The following is a 21,376-nucleotide window of genomic DNA, read 5'->3' as shown; positions in this document are numbered from 1 at the left end:
AACTTGAATAAATCAAAAGAACTACAAGGGGTGCCTATTTATAGGGAAAACCCTATACCCCAAAAACTTGCACCATGTGGGCAACCTATTACTTGGCGATGAAGTAAACTAAAATAAAAACCAAACAAAGAAATCTAAAGTGTTCACAATGTTCTAAATAATAACAATAAGCAAAACCTAAAATATGAAATCAATCCGACGAGTGAGCCATGATCATGAGATCCCATGATGGACTTTTCTTGACTATCGGGCTCACCCTTTTAAACCAAAACTTCGTCTTCTAGCTAGGAGGCCCTCCCTGGACGTCGTCATCGAGCCAGATCGATGGTGGGGCTCTCCTTCTGCGTACGTACGTGCGTAGGGGGGTAGTGTGCATGCGCGTGTGCGCATAATGTCCCCATCAATTGTTGGGTTATTTCCCACAATCTCTATTCTTCTTTTCTTTAGTCTAATTTTCATCCCCTTTTGAGGCTTGCATTAAATTGGTATCAAAGTAAGTTTTGCTCTTGAGGAACTGAACATCTCAATTCTTCCCCTTCATTTCCCCCCACTTCCTCAATCCCCATCTTCCATTTTCTTTTCCTTTTTTGTTTTCCATTCCTTCCCAAATCACGAAATTCTAAACCATATGTTTACCTTTTCTCTTTTTCTTGAACTCTTCTAACCCTAACCTTACAAAAATAAAAATAAAAGAATAAAAGAATAAACACAATTTAAGCCCTGACTGTACCCATTTCCAACCTTACTAAATCCTAATCTTGTTCCAACCTATCAATTCTCTTGCCCCTATTTTTTCCTTCCCCAAAACCCATCCGAAACCCTCCAAAACCCTTAGATCTAGAACTCAAGCCTAAAGTTCACCTTATATTCTTTCATTGTTCTTTCTTAAAGATGTCATGGATAGGAATATGTTCATATGCCTTCCATATCCATCACATTATTCTTATCCAAGGTACTTCGATGATCAAGATCGTCCTTCGTATCACCTCGAGTTATACCCATCTTCAAATGCCTTATGACAATTCCTTTCAACACCCCTCTCCATGTTACAAACAATTACAACCACATTTTAGTAATTCAAAAGCCTCCTATCGCACGAAAATGTCAGGGACGACTGTGAACGTTCAAGAGACGCAGAGGAGAATGTGGGAACTCAAGAAGGAGATTAGAGCGTTCAAGGAAGATGTTGCAAAAGAATTCAAGGAGGCGAAAGGGCTTACCTCGAGCCCTTAATTGAACGAGAAAAGCGCTATGGAGTTCAATCCATTGTCTCTGGAGTTTCGAGGAATTACATGTTTGAAGCAGGTGTAGCGAGTTAAGAGGAATCCACTATTGGCTTACTTAATGGATCCATGGAAACACCTATTGATTGATCAACAACTCAATTGAAGGAAGTGCCAATGAAAATGGATGATCAACCATTGAATGACATGGTAGAGGAGATCGAAGGATCAACAAGTATGGACGATTCGATGATCGTAAAGTAAATAATTCATGATCCCCATAGTGCCATCTCAATGTCAATCAAGGCCCATAGGTCAAAAGCTAACCATGACAAAGGGACCATAATCGATGTCTAGAACAGGAGGACCACCAAGAAGTGAAAGAAAAGATGGCGCATATTTTGACATTGTATTATGTGCAGGTTGCCCGCCAAGTGTGTAGGTCTCCACTATCAGCTGCCAATGAAGCTGAAGAAGATGCGGTACAAACGAGGATCTTCATAGGAGATTATAACCACTAATTTAAACTCGATGATGGTTTTAGCTGAGTGAAATTGATGCAAAATGGCTACACAAGCCAATTGTCAAAGATTTGAAGAATCCATCCATTCACATTGTCTTGATTGATGATCCGGACCATATCAACGGTCTAATGATTAATTGGATGGGATCAACGGTCAATTTAAATTGTAGGGCCTGTGGGATCAATTATATGGTCTTCAATTTCATAGGTTCTATTTATTTAATTAGTTTTTAGGGTGAGATTCAATCATGATTTAATTAATAAATTCTCTTTTATATTTTTGTTGCGTTTTTTGTGGGCACCAAATGATGTGTGAATGATGTAAAATTAGTGCCTCCTGATGGCCTATCAAGTACGCTTTCAAACGAGCCCAAGATTGTGAATTTCGAGGTAGTTTGGGTGAGATATGGCCCATTCACACCCAACGAGGTTTGGGCGAATGGTGGTTTGCTCCCTATAGGTGAGGGCTTGATTCCCCTCATTGGCTTTACCCGATACACGTGGTTGTGGGTGATTGCGTGTATCTGCAGGGATTATTCTCACTTCAAAAAAGAGGTGGGGACACCTTGTGTCTTAAAAAAAAAAAGAAAAAAAGATATGGCCCATTCACATAAGGTTCATATGGTCGTGACAAGATTTAGGGGCAGTTTGGTAATTTTCTATTATTAGTGCTTCTTCTTCTTCTTCGTCTTTTTGAATTTTAAGCTTATAAAAGGCTATGTTATGGAAGTGTAATGCATTATTATGAAAATAAAACTTATTTGGTTTGATGTTTCTTTGTTTAGTAGAAGATTTGGAGAGAGGGTTCTTCGTGGTCTTTAGCATTTTGTTAGAGGATTGTTGGGTTCTTTCTCCCAATCTGTTTCTTCTTTTCTTTAATCTATTTGCATCCCCTTTTTGGTTTTGCAATACTCTCTCTTTTTCCTTATCAATCTAACTAGAGGAATATGGTATCATTGAGTAAAAGATTTGGTATCACGTTCCTTCCCATTTTCTTTCAATTTCTTTCTCTTTTCTTCCTTTTTATTCTCCGCAAGGGGAAACACAAAGTTGTTTGGGGCAGTGTTTGCAATACCGATACTATCGGCCGATATTATCATTATCACTGGCCAACGAGATGAAACACGTCGAAAACCCCTCATAATTTTTTATTTTTTAAAAACAACTTTCTATGTATTGTGCAATATATCACACGATATCGCATAATTTTTGGCGATATCATAGATATTACATGCGGATGATCCATTTATCTGTAGATTTTATCTCGGGCTCATAGATTTATTATAGATTCCATCACAGACGCACGGGTCTGCCGTAGCCAATAACCATTTCAACGCTAATTTCAACGATAAAAGGGTAGACAATGTCGGGCTTACATAATTATCGAAAAAATTGAAAAAGAAAAAAGAAAAAACAGCGAAAAGCTTTCAATTCAAATGGGATTTCAGTACCTGTAGAAGAAGATTGTGTGATCAGAAGTAGAATTTGGTGGGCCACTTGATCGATCCATAGAGGTACATTGTAAGTTCCACAAAATCTTGATTTCCTTTTTTTTTTTTTTTTTTTACTTTCAACTAAATGCTAGATTCAAATTGCAAAGGAGATTTTGGCAAGAAATCTGCAAAAACCCCTAGAGATTTAGGTTTGATTGAGGGATTTTGGGGGTTCTTTGAGAGATTTTTGGGTTCCGGTCCTTCTGGAACCCTTTTTTGTTTCAAAAATGGCTTTGAAAGCCTTTTACAGATGCAGGTTGTGTCGCGTTAGCTCGAGACGAACGGTCCTGTCACGGGCTTTGTAGGGTCCACCTTGATGTATATGTTTTTTCCAATCTGTCCATTCATTATGGAGGATCATTTTTAAGGCATGAGTCCGAAAACTAGACATTTTACCACACCATAACAAGCAGTGGAGATTGAACGCTTACCATTGATAACTTTTTGGTAGGGACAAATGTTTTGGATCAAGCTGATATTTATTTTTTACCCGCATTCAGGTCTATGCGACCTTATGAACAAGTTGGATGGCCAAATAAATATCACGATGAGCCCTATGATGTTTTGAACAGATTGGATTCCAAATATCTCAATCATCACTGTTTAATGTGGTGTGGTCCACTTGAGCCTTCAATCTGCCTCTTTTTTAGGATCATGCCTTAAAATGACCTGTCAAAATGGATGGACGACGTAGATAAAACACGTATAATATGGTGGGCCCCATACAACCCTTGATAGGTCCGTTCCTCCCTTGCTAGGTAAAGGCGGAGCCCAACTTGGGTGAGACCTTGGAACCAGCAATGTGGGTGGGACCCTTGACTGGAGGGGCCCACCTCAACGTATGAATCGTATATCCATGCAGTTCATATGTTTTTTCAGCTTATTTTAGGCCATGGTTCCAGAAATAAATAAGATAAAAGTTTCAGGTGGACCGTGCTACAGGAAACGATGGTTAATGACCATTGAAAACCTTTTGTGGGCCACAAGTTTTACATCAAGGTGATATTTTGTCTTTCATCTAGATCTGTATGACCTTATCAATAGGTTGGATGGTCAATAAACATTACGGGGGACGCCGAGAAGCTTGTAATGGTGGAAGTTCAATGACCATCATGTCCTGTGGTGTGGTCCACCTAAAATATTTGTTGGCTTCATTTTTGGGACCATGTCCTAAAATAATATGGAAAAATAGATGGACAATGTGGATATACAATGCATACATCGAGGTGGGCCCTACTATCAAGGTCCAGCCCAAGTTGTGCTTGGGTATTTACCCAATCAACGCCCCTTTTTTAGGGGGCAGATTAGGTGTGCTATGACATGGTATTTACTCTTATCGTGGGCCCACCTTGATGATTTGGTTACATCCACCTTGTCCATCTGTTTTTGTCCTGAAAATTATGCAGATCCAAATCTCAGGTGGACCACACCACATGAAAGAGTGGTGATTGAGTGTCTCACCATTAAAAATTCCGAAGGGCCCATCGTAAGGTTTTCATATTGTTTATTTGCAATCCAACTTGTTGATAATGTCAACAAGATCTGGATTAAGGGAAAATACAAAGATCATCTTGATCCAAAAGTTCTGTGGCCCATAAAAAGTTTTGAATGGTCACTCATCACTGTTTCTAGTGGTATGGTCCACCTAAGATTTGGATCTTCTTAAGATTTGGGATCATGCCCTAAAATGAGATGGGAAAATAGATAGATGGCGTGGATATACAAAAACTACATCAAGGTAGGCCCCACATGTTAGAGTAACACTCACTAAGGTGTTATCCGAGTGGACCACACCACAAGAAACAATTGTGTGATTGAACGTCCACCATTAAAAACTTTCGTAGGCCCACTTTAAGTAGATCGATAATGTTTATTTTACATCCACCCGTTGATAAGGTCAAATAGACCTGAATGAAGGTAATGCGCAAAGATTAGATTGATCTAAAAAATTCGTGGGTCCACCGGAATTTTTATTCACCATCCAACTTGTTGGTAAGGTCACAAAGACCTGGATGAAGAGATCACACAAATATCAGCTTGATCCAAAACTTTTGTGGCCCATGAAGACATTGATTACGAGCTACCGAATTACTCTGTGGGTCTAGGCCATAGCCAATTACATCATTGATAGGTATGTTTTTTAAATTCTACTATATCTTTTGCTTTTGAATGCATTGGTTGTGTTTTCATACATGTCTCGATACATTTATAAGTGTTATGCACCATATTTGAATATAGTTGCCTTAGTTTAATCAAACAATGCATAGCTTAGGATCTTACACAAATGAAACCTATTATGTACACTTCTTTTTTGAGATTTTATGATTTAAAAGTGTATATTAAGGTCTTTTTTAATAATTCTTGAAGCTTCATTGAAAAATTCAACCATTTTCCCGATGTTTCCCAAAAAGTGCGATAAATTATGTGATACAAACAATATATCCCGTGTGATAACTGATATGCATCTGTATCTCAAGGTTGCGATACATTGCGTGATACTGATATTTCGAACATTGTTTGGAAGTTGATCTACACAAATCTCCTTCATTCAATCACCGTATGATGGGTTGTGCATCTACGGTTAGATTTGAAGATCAAGTCTGGGTGTAGAGATCATGAATGAAAGTGAAGGGTTCCTTGTATTCATTATCAATCGTCCCTACTTGTTATAACAACTTTTTATGAAATACTAACATTCTATGTTGTTCATAGTGAGCGAGAATAAACTGCTTAATTAATATACCACTCCTCCAATAATGGACAGGTTGTCCCGTATCCGTTACGATATGGCCGTATCAGTCGATACGTATTGGTAACGGCAGTGGCCGTTACGCGATATGGGGTCGTAATGGGGCACCCCCGATTCTGTAGCCGTAACGGCCGTTACTGCCCTGTAACGGTTAAAAGTAATCTTTTTTTTTTTCTTTTGGCTTTTTAAGGTCTATTTTTTCAGTTTTTTTAAAAACTTCTTTCTTCCAAACTCTTCCTAAATCATTCTATTGCTATTTTCGACCACTCTTAGCTTGATATTATAAATAAAAACAACTTATATTAAGGATTTTTTTTTATTCGAAGCTCCGTGGGCCATTTTCCAGAAATTCCTCAAAATAGGTATTTATTCAATGTTTTGCTGTTTGAATGGTAGAATCTGATGTGTTAATCATAATAGAAGATATTAATGTCCATTTTACAGATTGTCGTTATCATTTTATATATATTTTTTCTATTTATGCATATTTTCGGCCTTTTTTTTAAAAAAATTCAAAAAATCATTTTTTATTGAATGTTTTGCTGTTTTAATGGTAGAATATGATGTGTTAATTATAGTAGAACATGTTAAGTCCATTTTACAGATTGTTGTTGTCATTTTATATTTTTTTATAATTTTTTCTATTTACGCACTATTTTCGGCCCCTTTTTTTTTTAATTCGAAAAATCATTTTTTATTCAATGTTTTGCTGTTTTAATGGTAGAATATGATGTGTTAATCATAGTAGAAGATATTAATGTGCATTTTATAGATTGTTGTTGTCATTTTATATTTTTTTATAATTTTTTTCTATTTCCGCACTATTTTCGGCCTTTTTTTTAAAATTCAAAAAATCATTTTTTATTGAATGTTTTGTTGTTTTAATGGTAGAATATGATGTGTTAATTATAGTAGAACATGTTAATGTCCATTTTACAGATTGTTGTTATCATTTTATATTTTTTTATAATTTTTTTCTATTTACACACTATTTTCGGCCTTTTTTTTTAAAAAAAATTCGAATATATTACACATGTAAGATATTTTCATATTACATTCATTCTAATATATCTATCATTGATAGTAGATAGTTAGAAAATTAAATATATGAGTTTTGCAGTCAAATCCAGGTTGTTTGGTTCATAAATTCATCAGACAATCCGATGCAACTTCTCACCAAAGAGTGGACCGTTACACCACCATAAACATATTCCAATTTATAAATGAATGCATATTTGGAATGCTTAGAATATTCCGAATTTAATCCATATTTTTTCATTTTTTTTTGGCAAAAAAATAAAATTGCACTGTCACGGGCCGTTACACCCCCATAACCGTATCGGTATCGGAGGGCACCGTTACGCCAACCGATACCAATACGGGATACCTTGATAATGGATCATTAGTCAGTATTCATATATAAGCATCAATCTCACAATGTTTAACTATATCCATTAAAATCTCTTCTGAAACCCATGAAGAAAAATACCTTTCTGCGACTATTATTTCAAATATGAAGTTTCGAGAGACATGTCTACATGAAAATAATGATAGTTAATTATGTTATAATTTTATAAAAACCAGTAAAAGAAGTATCATGTGTAAAATTGCTTAAAAATCTTTTTCATAAAAAACTCAAATCATTCAGTTGTTTGGCTAGCAGATGGACAGTTAAGAAAGATAATGCAACCATTTACATTTAATCATTGGTGATCCTGCATTCCACTAAGCCTGACCTAATTATTCATTGGACCTAAGAGTAAGGGCTAGGGTCAATCTATCCATCCACTACTACTGGGCCAAACAGATGGATGGTCTGGATCACTTAACCATGGGTGTGAAAACCCTGTGGTGTAGCTATAACCCATTGTGAGCTAAAACTCCCAAACATGCCACCATGTTGGGTATGTAAGAAATGAAGGGTTTGGATTGTTCCATCTGGGAAAAATTTCAGCCTGTGATTCATGTACAATGGGGCTATCAGATGAATGATATAAGCATACCATCATGTATTCAAACCATCTGGATAGTGGGAATGATTGCAGATGGGCAATAGCCAAATTGAAAAGATGCTATTAATATGATTCCTTATCATTTTAATTGTTGAGTTGTGACTGTGGATTATTTAATTGAATCAAGAAAAGTTATTATTATCTGATCCATTTGAATTTTTCGGGGGCACAATAACTGTACAATAGCATGTGCGTGCGTGTGTACAATTTATCTCTCTGTTTTGTGCACGTGCATGCATGTGAATGGCTGAATACTTGTTCTCAAGAGAGCTGACTATGCTGGCGTGTTTAATTACTGTTTCCTAACCTCATTATCCTCCCAAAAATCCAAGATAGTTTGCCACTTTTCAGTCTTGTGGATATAAATATCTCCTTTTTATTGGTAGCAAAAACTTTATTAACAAGAACAGAAAATGTACAAACTGTAACAAGGATATGGAATAGCCACTTACTTTCTCGAGATGGTAAATGTGACCGTGGTTTTGAAGATCGGTCATGATATGGCCGGTATAACCAAGGTACTAAAAAATAGTTCTGTAACGGCTGTTATGTAACAGCCGTTGCATAACGGTAATGGTGGTCACCATTACAAGGTTGTGATGGCCATTACAGGAAAATGGTCCATAGCAGACCTTTACGCCCCTGTAACGGTTCGTTATGGGCTATTATACAGCCATTGTGGCCCATATCATAATGGTAATAGAAGTGGCCGTTATGGCCAACATTACTATTACTGAATACCTTGGATATAACATGGATACAAAACAACAACCTACATTGTGGAGACCATACATGTGATCGGGTTTTGGAAATTGGTTATGATTCAACTGCATCATAACTGTATTGGCCACCCCCCTATGCGATCCAGAGTGTGAACTGTTTCATGTCATGAAAAGGGCCATGTTGACCTATACAAGCCGATGTAGATCATATCGGTGCCGATATTGGCCAATAGACCATAGAGGGCCATTTCAAAATTTTTTTTTTTTTCCAACTTCTCTAGTTTTTTCACTTATTTCTTCATTTCAACCATGGAGGAAGCTCAAAAACTCATTTTATACTAGATCTAGACAATTTTGGAGATCAAAATACAATATCTGGGTGAGATTCGATAAATCGAATCGGAATGAAACATTTTGGGAGATGTTGGAAGGGAAAACTATCACTTAAAAAAACATCTTCTTCTTGTTGTGTTTCAATGTAATGATCCCTAATATATCAAATCATGGTTGATTTGTGTTCAATTAGGGCTTATTTGGTTGACTTTTAGCAGGTCAAGCCATCAGACAATGGTCTTATCATGGATCACTCTGATCAATCATTGGATACATGTTAAAAATATAAAAGCATGATGGATTTCGGTGTTCTACTTTCCTATTTCTTACTACGCCCGGTATAATGTCTTTTTGGGCCTGGCCAATAAGTCCCTCAATGCCAATATTTAAAACCTTGCATATGACCCCAAGATTATACCGATGTGTTTTTACCTTTTGTTGGGACTCGCGAAAGCACATAGAGAGGAACCAAACAAAGTAATCACAATCGCACAAGCATATCCAACAAAGAACACTCCAAATTTACGTGGAAAACCCTTGCGGGAAAAAACCACGGTACAAAGTGATAATGCACTATGAATAACAAAGTTACAAGGGATGAAACTTTACCGATTCAAAGCCCTAAAACCCTCTCAAACCCTTAAGCACATCTAGCCCCCTCCCTAATCCCGATTACACCCATATATTTAAGGTAAAATAGAAATAGAAACAAATCGCGCAAGACTACACAATTCGTTGATCTATAGATTTGACCGATCAAGACACGTCGATCGGTTGGGTCAACCTGTCAACCAGAGTTTTCAACTTGTTGAAAATTCCAAAAACAGTCCAGAGAGTTTTGCAAAAAAAAAAAAAAAACTGAATATTTTCAATATCCTTTGACCTGTCGATCAGTCGATGGCCCCTATTTCAGCATAGATTTGGCATCCGATTTTCAACAATCTCCACCATGATTTTAATCTTCATGCTACAACACGCCATGTTCGATCCTCCATCTCTACTTCGTCTCCAGTATAGCTCTACAATCATTGCTTCTCGTGCACACTCCGTCTTCACTCTATATTTGTCAATGTCAAGACGTAGTCTTGCGTACCTTAAATATATCGAAGTTAGCCATTTCACTACCTCCCAGTGTTGCTTACCGGGGTTAGACATGTATTTGTTAACAACACCCACCGCATGTGAAATATTCAGTCTCGTACAGACCCTGACATATATCAAGCTGCCAACATCACTCAAATAAGGCACACAAGACATAACCTGTTTTTCTTCATCCGTTTTAAGACACTATTAAGAAGAAAGCTGAAAATGAGCCATGTGGGGAATGTTGACCGTCTTTGTCTTGTCCATCCCATACTTCACCAATACCTTCTTAAGGTATTCAACCTGAGATAACCATAACCTGCTCATATTCCTGTCTCTGTATATGTCAATGCTAAAAACCTTCTTTGCAATCCCTAAATCTTTCATTTCAAATGTTCCTGAGAGCTGAGCCTTTAGTATGTCGATCTCAGACATGCTATGACTGGCAATAAGCGTGTCATCAGCATATAATACGAAGATAATGAACTTTCCATCACTTAATTGAAATAGACACAATGATCAGACTCACTCTTGGTAAACCTCTGACTCATCATGAAAGAATTAAATTTCTTATTCCATTTGCTAGGACTTGCAAAAGCACACAGAGAGGAATCAAACAAAATAATCACAATCGCACAAGCAAATTCAATAGAGAACACTCCGAATTTACGTGGAAAAACCCTTGCACGAAAAGACCACGACATAAAGCAATAATATACTATAAATAACAAAGTTACAAGATATGAAACCTTACTGATTCAAAGCACCAAGAGAAAAACCCTAGCCCTCTTTCTAATCTCGATTACACCCATATATTTAAGATAAAATGGAAATAGAAATAAATTGCGCAAAACTACGCAATCCGTCGATCTTTCGATTTGACCGGTCGAGACGCGTCGATCGGTCAGATTGACCTATCAACCAAAGTTTTCGACCTGTTGAAAACTCCAAAAACAGTCCACAGAGCTTTGTTAAAAAACCCTGAATATATTCAATATCCTTCAACCTGTCGACAACACTGTCTATCAGTCAATGACCTTGTTTCAGCATAGATTTGCGGTATCCGATTTTCAACACCTTTATCTTTCTCTTCATCATTTTGTTCATGTTGGAGCTTTTGTTCCCTTCTATCTAAGCTTGTCGTGTCTTAGTCAAGGTACACCTATTTTTTACAACCCTCTTTATCTAGGAAAGGCTTGTCTCTAGCTTCTTCATATAGTATCATGTTGGAGTTTTTTTTTTTTTTTTTGGTTTTGTTTTGTTTTGTTTTTGTTTTGTTTTTGTTTTGTTTTGTTTTTTTTTTTTTTTTTTGATGACGACATGTTGGAGTTTAACATGTCTTAAATTGCAATACGGCCTTCACATTTCTCTTTCACAAGCGAAGGTTGTTTAATATTAACGTACATGGTTGTTCTTTGTATCATTCTTTGCAGTCGGTGAAGCTGAAGTTTTCCTTCTTTTTTTTTCTTTTTTTTTTCTTTTTTTTTTAAAAAATTTTTAAAATTTTTTTATATATTTTTAAATTTTTTTTTTTTTTAAATAATGTTTCAGACTACTGTTGTAACGACTAGACGGGTGCTGGAAAGACTTGTTGTCCATTACATTTCCCATCGGATGGCATGGAAGCTTCTTAAAGGTACTTGGCCTTTTTCCAATGTGAAACAATTTGAATATGCATTTAAAGCATTTCCTTTTTCTACTGATTCTACAAAATGAAGAATATAAAAGATTTAGACTCAAGTAAAATTTCATTCATTTCAAAGATCGTGTAGAGACTTGGGAAAGAATGGCGGTATTAGTAATTTATTTCTTGGTTGAAAATGGTTCTTTCTAGAAGGTAACTTCGAAAACCAGTGATGCGGACTCAATAGAGAAAGCATAGGAGAAAGGGGTTGGAAGGAAACGATGATAGATGATTTCTAATCTCTATAAATCGTGGTTGTGCGAGGTGTCACTAATAACACGATCTACATGAGACACGTCTAGGAAACGAGCATCCCAACCCTGGGAAAGACCGTTGCAGGTGTAAATAAAGACTAAAAACGAGATTTCAATTCATTAATATCCTTTTTCCATGTGACATCTACAAAACATATATAAATCCCTACAATAATCTGGGCCATTCATTAAATCCAATCAAAACCATCTATTTTAATTGAACGAAGGTCTCAAGTCCAACCTATGTAGTCAGCCTGTTGAATCTTTGATTTTAATTGACCTATGTAATAGACTATTGGATAGCTCTTGATTATAATCAGCCTATGCAATAGTGTATTACGTTGCACTTGTGGGAGTTTTGTTCTCTCACTACCAGTCCCCTGCCAGATAAAGGAGGGTTGCATCAGCTTGGCGTCCGGCATCAAACTTATGCCATAACTTTCATCATGAATATGAAGAATGCAACATTCAAAACTAGAGTGGAATGGCTGAACAACTTTCATCTGGCTGACCCAATTTAATTGGGAAAAGGCTTAAATGATGATAACAATGATGACAATGATGATGATGAAGGTTTCAAGTCTGTTGGACTAAGTATGGACCTAGCTAGTGGATAACTTCCAACCTTCATGTGTGTGCCAGATCCTACCCATCCAATAGGTTGGCCCTGTCACAAGGATCACCTTGTGCAAAAATTTGCCATATCCACTCTTTTTATTTTTATTTTTAAGGATGATAATTTATTGATGAAAACGGCAAAGCCGAAAGAATACAGAATAAAAGAGAAAAAACGCAAAGGACACCACCCAAATTCCAACCCATAACTACATGCCTCTACCTAAGGAGAAGCCACCACCCGTTCTAGAACATAAGATCTTGTTCTAAAGAACACCTCCTTAGGATTGCCACAAATATCTCGGGAACATCTAAAATTTCTTTCCTTCCAAATAGCTTACAACCCTACTAGAAGGAACAACCTCCACTCCTTTCTACCCAAGCTTCCTTGATCACCACCATACCGATGCTTGGACAAATCTTCTATAGACCTTGGAAAGGTACCCATAAGACACCGAGAAGCTAGAGAATACTAGCCCACACCTCCCTAGAGAAAGGACCGTGCATAAAGAGATAGCACACCGACTCCTCATGTTACCAACACAACAAGCAAGCATTTGATAATGAAAAGGCCCCCCTTTCTCCACTAACCATACAAAATTTGCCACCTTAGAGGGAGCTCCATATGACCAAAGGAACAGAGTATGCACTTTTTTGCCGCCGCTTGAGCCTCCACTTACCACTTAAAGTCAAAGTATGGAATGACTTTATCGAGAACTTCCCAGATTTCTCCTCTAGCCACTGCACCGAATCAACCCCTTCTGAAATAGAGATCCCTGCCAACTGATTTAAAAGTGCCAACCATTCTTGAACTTCTCATGAAGGTCCCTTCTACATAATGGAGTTCATACCCCATGATTCTCATGAATAGAAAACCAATAGTTAACCGAAATGTCGAGATCCATGACCACTTGAGCAAGCATTGGGAGTTGATCTTGCAAAGACCGATCACCAAACCACACACATCCTTTCAAAATCTTACCCTTGACCCATCTCCCACTACGAAAGTTCACCCCTCTAAGGACCACTTTTTTTAGCCTCAAAATCTGTTTCCACACTCTTGACGCTTTATATATGGAGGAACTATTGGGCCAACAGCCTACCTGATCCACCAATATCACCTCCTTCTAAAGACCAGACCCCCCTTTGAATTTTCAGATCCACTTCCCTAATAAAGCTCCATTCATAGATCCCCAAGGAATACCCACCCCCCATCCTCTTTGGGTCTACAAACATCGGCCCTTTTCATTAGATTAATTTTTTCTTAGCCTCCCCCACCTTGCCATAAGAAATCCCTTTTAAACTTCTCCAGTTTGTTGAGCACCTCTTTCGGGCACTTGAAGAGAGACATGAAATATAATGGAAGGTTCAATAGTGCTGTTTTAATACGGATGATTCTGCCCCCAAAGACAACAACCCACTATTCCAAACTAACAACTTCCTTTCAAATCTTTCAATCGTCGGATCCCTCAAGCTCTTTTTCACCTTCCCAGTACAGAAGGGGAGGCCCAAATAAATGGTTGGGAACGACTCCACCTTGTAACCAAACACATGAGCAAGAGAAGTCAATTCCTCCCTAGGCAACCTAATACCCAACACTGTAGATTTTTGTGAGTTCACTGAGACTCGATACCATTTCAAACCAAAAATTCACTTTTTGAAGATTATGGATTTGGGAAGCATCTGGCTTATATAATAAAATCGTGCCATCCACGAATTGAAGATGCAACACTTGAAAATCCCCCGTGGCCACTTTGAAGCCACAAAATAGACCTTTGTTGTCCTCCTTAGAAAGCATTATGCTCAAGGCTTTTGCCACCACAACAAAATGAAAGGGAGAAAGTGGGTCTCCTTGCCTTAAACTCCTCGCCGATTTAAAGAAACCTTTAGGAGAGTTGTTGACGACAAGGCATTCTGTAATGGTAGCGGTGGCCGTAAAGGTCACCACTGTTACCTTTACGATACAGGCTATAACGACCATTACTTTCTTTCTTTATTTTTTTATTTTTTTATTTTATATTTTTTTTAATTGAGAAAAAACCCGAAAAACCTATATCAGCCCCATAATGGACTATTGCAGCCTTTACGGGGAGCATAATAGCCCGTTATGGGTCATTTTTTCTATAATGGCCCCCATAACACCTTTACGTCAAGGCTGTTATGGCACACCATGGTTGACGAGAACTAAGGACTTGGCCGGGCCCACACACTCTAGAATTCAGCTTCTCCATTTAACCCCACAACCCATTCAGCCCAACATATAATCTAGAAAAACCCAATCAACATGCTCATAAGCTTTCTCCAGATCTAGCTTACAAACCACACCACTCTTACCCCCTTTATGCTGCGAATTTTGATGATTTCGTTAGCAATCAATGAACTATCCAAGATCTGCCTTCCCTCCACAAAAGCTCCCTTCACCTTAGAGATGACTTGGCCTAAGAATTGCCCGAAACCTAAAAGCAAAAATCTTTGCGAGGATCTTGTATGGAGTGCTAATAAGACTAATTGGGCGGAAGTCCTTGAAATGCAGTCGGCTCCCTCCTACTTTGGAATTAGAGCAATATAAGAAAGCTCCCAATTCCGATGCTAGCTTTCCTTTCACAAAAAACTCACAAATGAAACCCAACACATTCATCCTTAGCATTTCCCAAAAAATCTGGAAAAAAAAAAAAAGGCAATAGGAAACCTGTCCCTACCAAACTCCTAGATTTTTTTTTTTTAAAAAAAAAACTTCCTCCAATATATCCCTTCCAAAGAAGCAACCTCATCCACTACAGCACCTCAAATTCCAGATTATCTGATCTTGGTCTCACAACTTTGGGGCCAAATAAAATATCCTTATAGTAGGATGCTATAGCATCGCACGCATCTGGTTTCCCTTCTACACGAACCCTATCTTCTACAGCACTTTTGATTTTGTTAGCGCGTCCTCTCGAACTAGCGATTCCATGAAAGGACTTTGTGTTTTTATCTCCCTCCTTTAGCCATGTCGTTCTCGACCATTGCTTCCACTTGATTTCCTGCTCATTCAAAGAATTATTGTATTCAACCTTAAGGGAACCCCTACGGCTGCGATCATCCTCCGATAAGGTCGCCCCTTTTTAATAAAGTGTCATCCATAACCCTTTCCATAACTGCCTCTCTATTGTGGAAAAAAAATTCATTCTTTCACCGGACAATCTTCTTTTAAAAAGTGCAGTTTCAGGAAAAGCACAAATCCCAGCTATCCCAAAACCTGGCAAGAATCTCACCAACTCTTCACTAAATCCCTAAACCTCTCCATTGGAGCCTAGCTAATTCAAACCTGAATAGCCTTGGACCCAAGCCCTCCCTCCATCTTTACCTCAAGAAATGTTGGGCAGTGGTCGAAAATCAGCTTCGGCAGACCTCGCTGACTGGATAAGGGGAATCTATCAATCCAGCTATTTGACACAAGGAAGTGATCCAACTTGGTAAGAACAGGCTGACTTCTGCTATTTACCCCCCATTGGCAAATCCACCAAATTACTTCTGTGCTTCCAATAAAAAAAATTGCTGCCATGCTGCTAGTAATTTCCCCACCTGAAAATTTCTCGAACGAGAATCTTGGGACATTGACCCCTCCCACACACCATGAAAGCCCCATCTCACTCCAACAGAATCCAATTCCACCCAGAAGGAGTCGCTGAGATTGGCAGTGTTCAGGCCATAAACTGCAGAAAACACCCATTTGAATCTTGAAGCCCCGTCTCGAGAAACCACACTAAGAGCAAATCCCCTGCCCAACTGTCCTCTTTGGACCATAATGAAGAATCCCAGACTATGAGGATAATCCCTGCAGCTCCTGTGGCATCCTTGACTACCCATTCCTTCGCATGACCTATCCACTCATCAGTGGACCACACTTGTAATTTGCTATTTCTCAATGGTTACACACTGTTTTCATGGTTTGGTCCACATGATCAGTGGATAAGGCTGATTTTTGCACTAGGTGGTCTTCATGGAGAGGCCAACCTAATTGGAGGGGTTGGAAGTTATCCATGGGGTGGACAGTTCCTTATGTTCCAGCCAGTTCGACTTGAGACCTCTTTTAATGCAACGCTAAAGAATGACTAAAATATCCGTAAATCCTATCACAACCAGACAACCTCTCCATGAATCAGCCATAACTTGAATCGCAAGATCTTGCTTGAAAGCCAACTCAATAGGTTTCCTTCAAGACCATTTTCATGTCATACATCATTTTGCACTCGAAAATTGACCTTGGCAACAAGTTATTAACTGGTGCTGTAGAAAATTTGAGTGTGGGCCCATGAATGACTGGACCACTCATGTTGAGTCCACAGACTGATGGGCCATTGATATGGGGGCCTTGGACTTTTCAGACCACAGTAAATGGCCATAAAACTATCTCGATGGATCATGAGTCCACTCCTGCGCTGCATCAACCCTCACAGTTAAGAAGAACTGTCCTTGAGTCTGCAGCTGCAGAGTGATCCTTTGCCGCAGTCCTTCGAATCGGCACAATCATTGCTGGACCCGACATTTGTTAGCATGCAGTTAACTGCCGTATTCCTCATCTTTGCTACAATAAGGGTGTGTTTGGATACATTTTCAAGTTTAATTGCAGATGCTGGTCTGAAAAGTGGAAGTGACCAAATTCTAATTTCCTTAGTATTCATATTCAGCACTGCAGCTCCAAATTGCAGGAGTCTCGGAACACTTGCAAGGAACACAACTATAATTTTAGTAAAAACTTCCTCTCATGAATACTAGGATGTTAATGTTAGTAAAAACTTCTCACGAATGCTAGGAAACATCGATAATTTTGAAATTTCCTCATAATTAAATAGAATGTTTGCAATTCAATGTGTAACCAAACACAGCCTGTATGGGTTAGATTTTCAAAAAACAACTAACAGTTTAACTCTATACATGCAGATGTTCCTAAATCAGCTAAGCGAAAGGCTGAAAGGGGGATGCCGACTTCATTATTCTTCTTTAATGTCAGCAAGACGACTTTCAGAGGTTAGCGTTCTTCTCTTGTTGGTATTCCCTTGAATGCATGGTTTTTACGCTTGGATTGACTCATTTGGTGTCTGAGTCGAGTTGTGACTCACCCGAGTTGGGAGTGACTCGTGGTATTGAACTAGATTGGGTAGTGCTGAATCCAAATCAACTTGTCCAAGTTGCTCCTGACTCGGATGAGTCTTAAAGCCATGCTTGAGTAGCCAGTTGCTTCCTTCAAATCTATAGTTCTCTCATGACTTATTCTGATCTCATTTTCTGCTGACAGGACATCTGTTAGGAGTTGCTGCATCTTGGATCGTCCAAGTTGGAATTGAGATATATCGTTGTTTTAAGAATGTGGATGAGAACGAGGAAGAGGTTGATAAAGCTGAAAAACTCGAGCTTCTCAGGAGAAAGGTCTCTGGTGCAACTATTAGGTGCGGTGCATCATTGGTTTTTGCATCCATTGGAGCCGGAATCGGTGCTATCCTCATCCGTCCTTCAACTGGACAGTGGATTGGTAAGCATAACACATACATTATGGATGGAAATTTGTACAGCGTTTTTATTTTTTGAAAGATGTACAATGCAGATGTTGTGTTTATCTTTTAGGGATTTTTATCAAAAAAATCCTCAAGATTTCTGATCTTCCCAATAAAAGACTTCACTTTTCTGTAGTCCCAGAATGATCCCTTTGAGGTGACATGACCATGCCCTTCGCCTTGTTTTTTAAATGCAAATGTGGAGTCAAGCATTGTGGATGTGTGTATGACATCCAACCTGTTCAGCAGGTGTGCCCCACCATGAGGATTAGACGACCCAAAACTCAGGCCATCCAATCATCAGGTGGGCTGCATGTGAATTTGGAGCTTTTGGGTGGTCTACACTGTTTTCCACACTGTGGCCTACTTGATGATTGAATCGGCCAGATTTTTGGAGCATCTAATCAACATGGTGGACTGCACCTTTAGGACTTTTTGGATGTCATACACACACCATGTGGGCCCCACAATGCCGTGACTCCACACGACTCTACTAATTTAGAAAAAGAAAACAGATTGAGGGTGCTTGGGTCATCTCACACCCAGAAAGATTATTTTGGGGCTTTAGAAAAATCCAAGCTTCTTTTTTTTTATTTGAAATGCATGTTGGCCATGAATGCCCCTTCCTGATCAATGCATGTTATAAAATTCATCCTCCAGAAATATAATCTCAACTTATGAAATCCAATTTTAATTAAATCACAAACTCTTCTTTGCTGCAGGTTGTGCTGTTGGAGACTTAGTGGGGCCTATCATTGTTGGAGTTTGTTTCGAGAAGGTTCTTCATTGGGACCTTTAAAGCTCTTAGGCCAATCTTCCGACGTATTTCCTATTCATGTTTTTGTTTTCAACAAACCATATTGGAATGCGCTCACGACATATCACAAAAGGTCTAGAGCCTCTGATCTAATAATCCTGTGATACTGTTTTTTTTTTTTCTTTTCTTTTCTCTTCTTTTCTTTTTCCCTTGGAATTTGTTTAGAAAACAGCTGCTCCCAATTAAAAAGAGAAGGGCTATCAGAATCTAACTCAAACCGGTGCTTGGAGAAGAGAAAGAAGTTTCAAATGTCCAAATGAGCTCTGGGGGAACTCCATGGTAAGTTTCTTCATTTCTTCCTTCTGTTCTTTACTCATCTGAGCGCAAGTGTCTTCTTCAGAACCGTGTGATTGTTCTTCTGGAAGAATGAAACAATGAAAACAACGACAAAAGACAGATTACTCCCAAGACTTGTTTGTGTTCATAGGCCTGTGGCCTCTGTATGCATATTTAAAAAACCCAAAAACTCACTCAATGTTGATCTAAATCAAATCAACTCGATATTTAATAATTAAATTAATAAGAATATTCATAATAAATAATAATAGACTAGAGAGCATGGCACATTCAGCTTGTGTAGTTGTACACAGTTCAAACTAATGGGTCTGACACTCCAGCTGAAGCCTGGCCCAAAGGCAGTTAGGCTCAAAACCCAGCCCACTGATTGCCATATCTGCAGGAAAATGTAGTGCATATGTGCATGGGGCTGAGTATTTATTGGCGAAACATGAGAGAATTAGGGTGGAAGATATGACATCCGTGCTGAGTATGCAATGGCATAATCACATAAACATGGCGGGTCCAAAAACTGCATATGCCACTATAGCATATGCAGTCCAAGGACCCAAAATGACATAGGGGATCACATATGCCAACACTCATATTTTATATATGTTATAACTAATAAATATTGGGATACATAGACATAAATGCAACATTTTACTCTTAAAACAATCACCCAAAAAATGCCAACTCACGGTGAGTCAATTGAGTCATTACAATTTTACTGCCACCAAACCAAAAAATGAAAATCGTCCGTCAAATGCAGATGTATTAAGGAGACATGGAATGTATATACATTACCCTTTGTTTATGGTATTACTATCAAAATCTTAAATCCAAACAGTGACATCAGTATATTTTGGTGATGATTAGACATTAAAGTAATTTGAAAATGCCATTATTACAATGTTACTACTGACAAATCAAACATTGGAATATGTAGTCATGGCAAATGGTGACAGAGAGGATTTAGTAGCTTGGATTGCCATTGGTTTCATTTATCACCACAAGAAACAATCTTGACCAACCCATATACAGCTTGACTAGAAATAGAAGGCCAACGATTTCGATGGCTATGATGATTATTTGATTAAACACGATCTTTGCATGGTGCCCCAAGAAGTTATTTGATTAAACATGATCATAGCATTTTAAGATGTTGAAGGTAGGAACCACACACTGTTTCACCTACTAAGGAATAAAAGATCTAACTATTCAAGAGTTGGGTCCTGGGCATGGATTAGATAGCGGTTTTGGAGTGGAGTCGCTTTGAGACTGAAAACCGCTACTTCACCCCAAATCAGTCAGCTTCAGTCCCATTTCTGTCTGGTGACTTCTATCATTTCAGAACGGAACTGATACGATTTGGACAAAGATGACTCATACTGGACAATTTTTAAATATGGTCCTGGGTTTCGCATGAAAAAATATTGATGAGTGGCCATTGTGACAAATATAGCCGAGATTCTAAAAATCTCGTGATTTTATCAATCGGATGATATTTTCACGAGACTTTCAGAATATCAGCATTTTAAATTTTAATTAAAATTTTTTTTTTTGCAATTTTATTGTGAGATTTTCATTATAATCTCATACAGTTGGATTTTTACCACCCATTTCCTCATATGAGGGTGGTCCAACCAGCGAGTGGACTGTACTGCCCTATGGGTCACAGTTGGCACCACTTAATGATTGGGTCAGACTTTGAACTCATGTGCTTATGCTGTGATTCACATCATCAACCTCTTATTGCATATCATAGTTCTAAAACCCAGTGACCCGACTCAAAATTCAGCCGAGTTTACTTGACCTGATGAGATTTCGAGCCAACAACTTGAACTGAGTCACGCTGGAAAATGTGTCTTTACAAGAATTAAGAGGCCAGAATTGAACATGTAACCTCTCTGCGATTATCTACCATATCAAACCAGCTTTTTCAAGTGCTGGCTGTTTGAAGTTTCTTTAGTTTGTTTATTATTTATCCTCACACAACTGTGTAATAATATTTACAAAATAATTAAATTAATTATTAGGTATGGGTTGAGTCCAGTA

The 21,376-nt window shown here is 38.2% G+C and overlaps 1 protein-coding gene across 1 annotated transcript in view; it reads left to right on the top strand.

Annotated features, from left to right (window-relative positions):
- The window catches only part of LOC131219486 (uncharacterized), a 39,988-nt gene extending 20,536 nt beyond the window's left edge, over positions 1–19,452 (top strand). The window contains exons 3-6 of the mRNA XM_058214649.1: positions 11,690–11,774; positions 17,615–17,701; positions 17,970–18,203; positions 18,948–19,452. Of these exons, the coding sequence (XP_058070632.1) occupies positions 11,690–11,774; positions 17,615–17,701; positions 17,970–18,203; positions 18,948–19,024 (483 nt within the window). The 3' untranslated portion in view covers positions 19,025–19,452. The remainder of the gene's footprint in view (positions 1–11,689; positions 11,775–17,614; positions 17,702–17,969; positions 18,204–18,947) is intronic.
- The last annotated feature ends 1,924 nt before the right edge of the window (positions 19,453–21,376 follow it).

This window comes from Magnolia sinica, chromosome 11, assembly GCF_029962835.1.
Source record: "Magnolia sinica isolate HGM2019 chromosome 11, MsV1, whole genome shotgun sequence".
In the NCBI taxonomy this organism is placed as follows: Eukaryota; Viridiplantae; Streptophyta; class Magnoliopsida; order Magnoliales; family Magnoliaceae; genus Magnolia; species Magnolia sinica.
The sequence above is the reverse complement of the archived record's forward strand: the minus strand, read 5'-3'. Positions and strand labels throughout refer to the sequence as shown.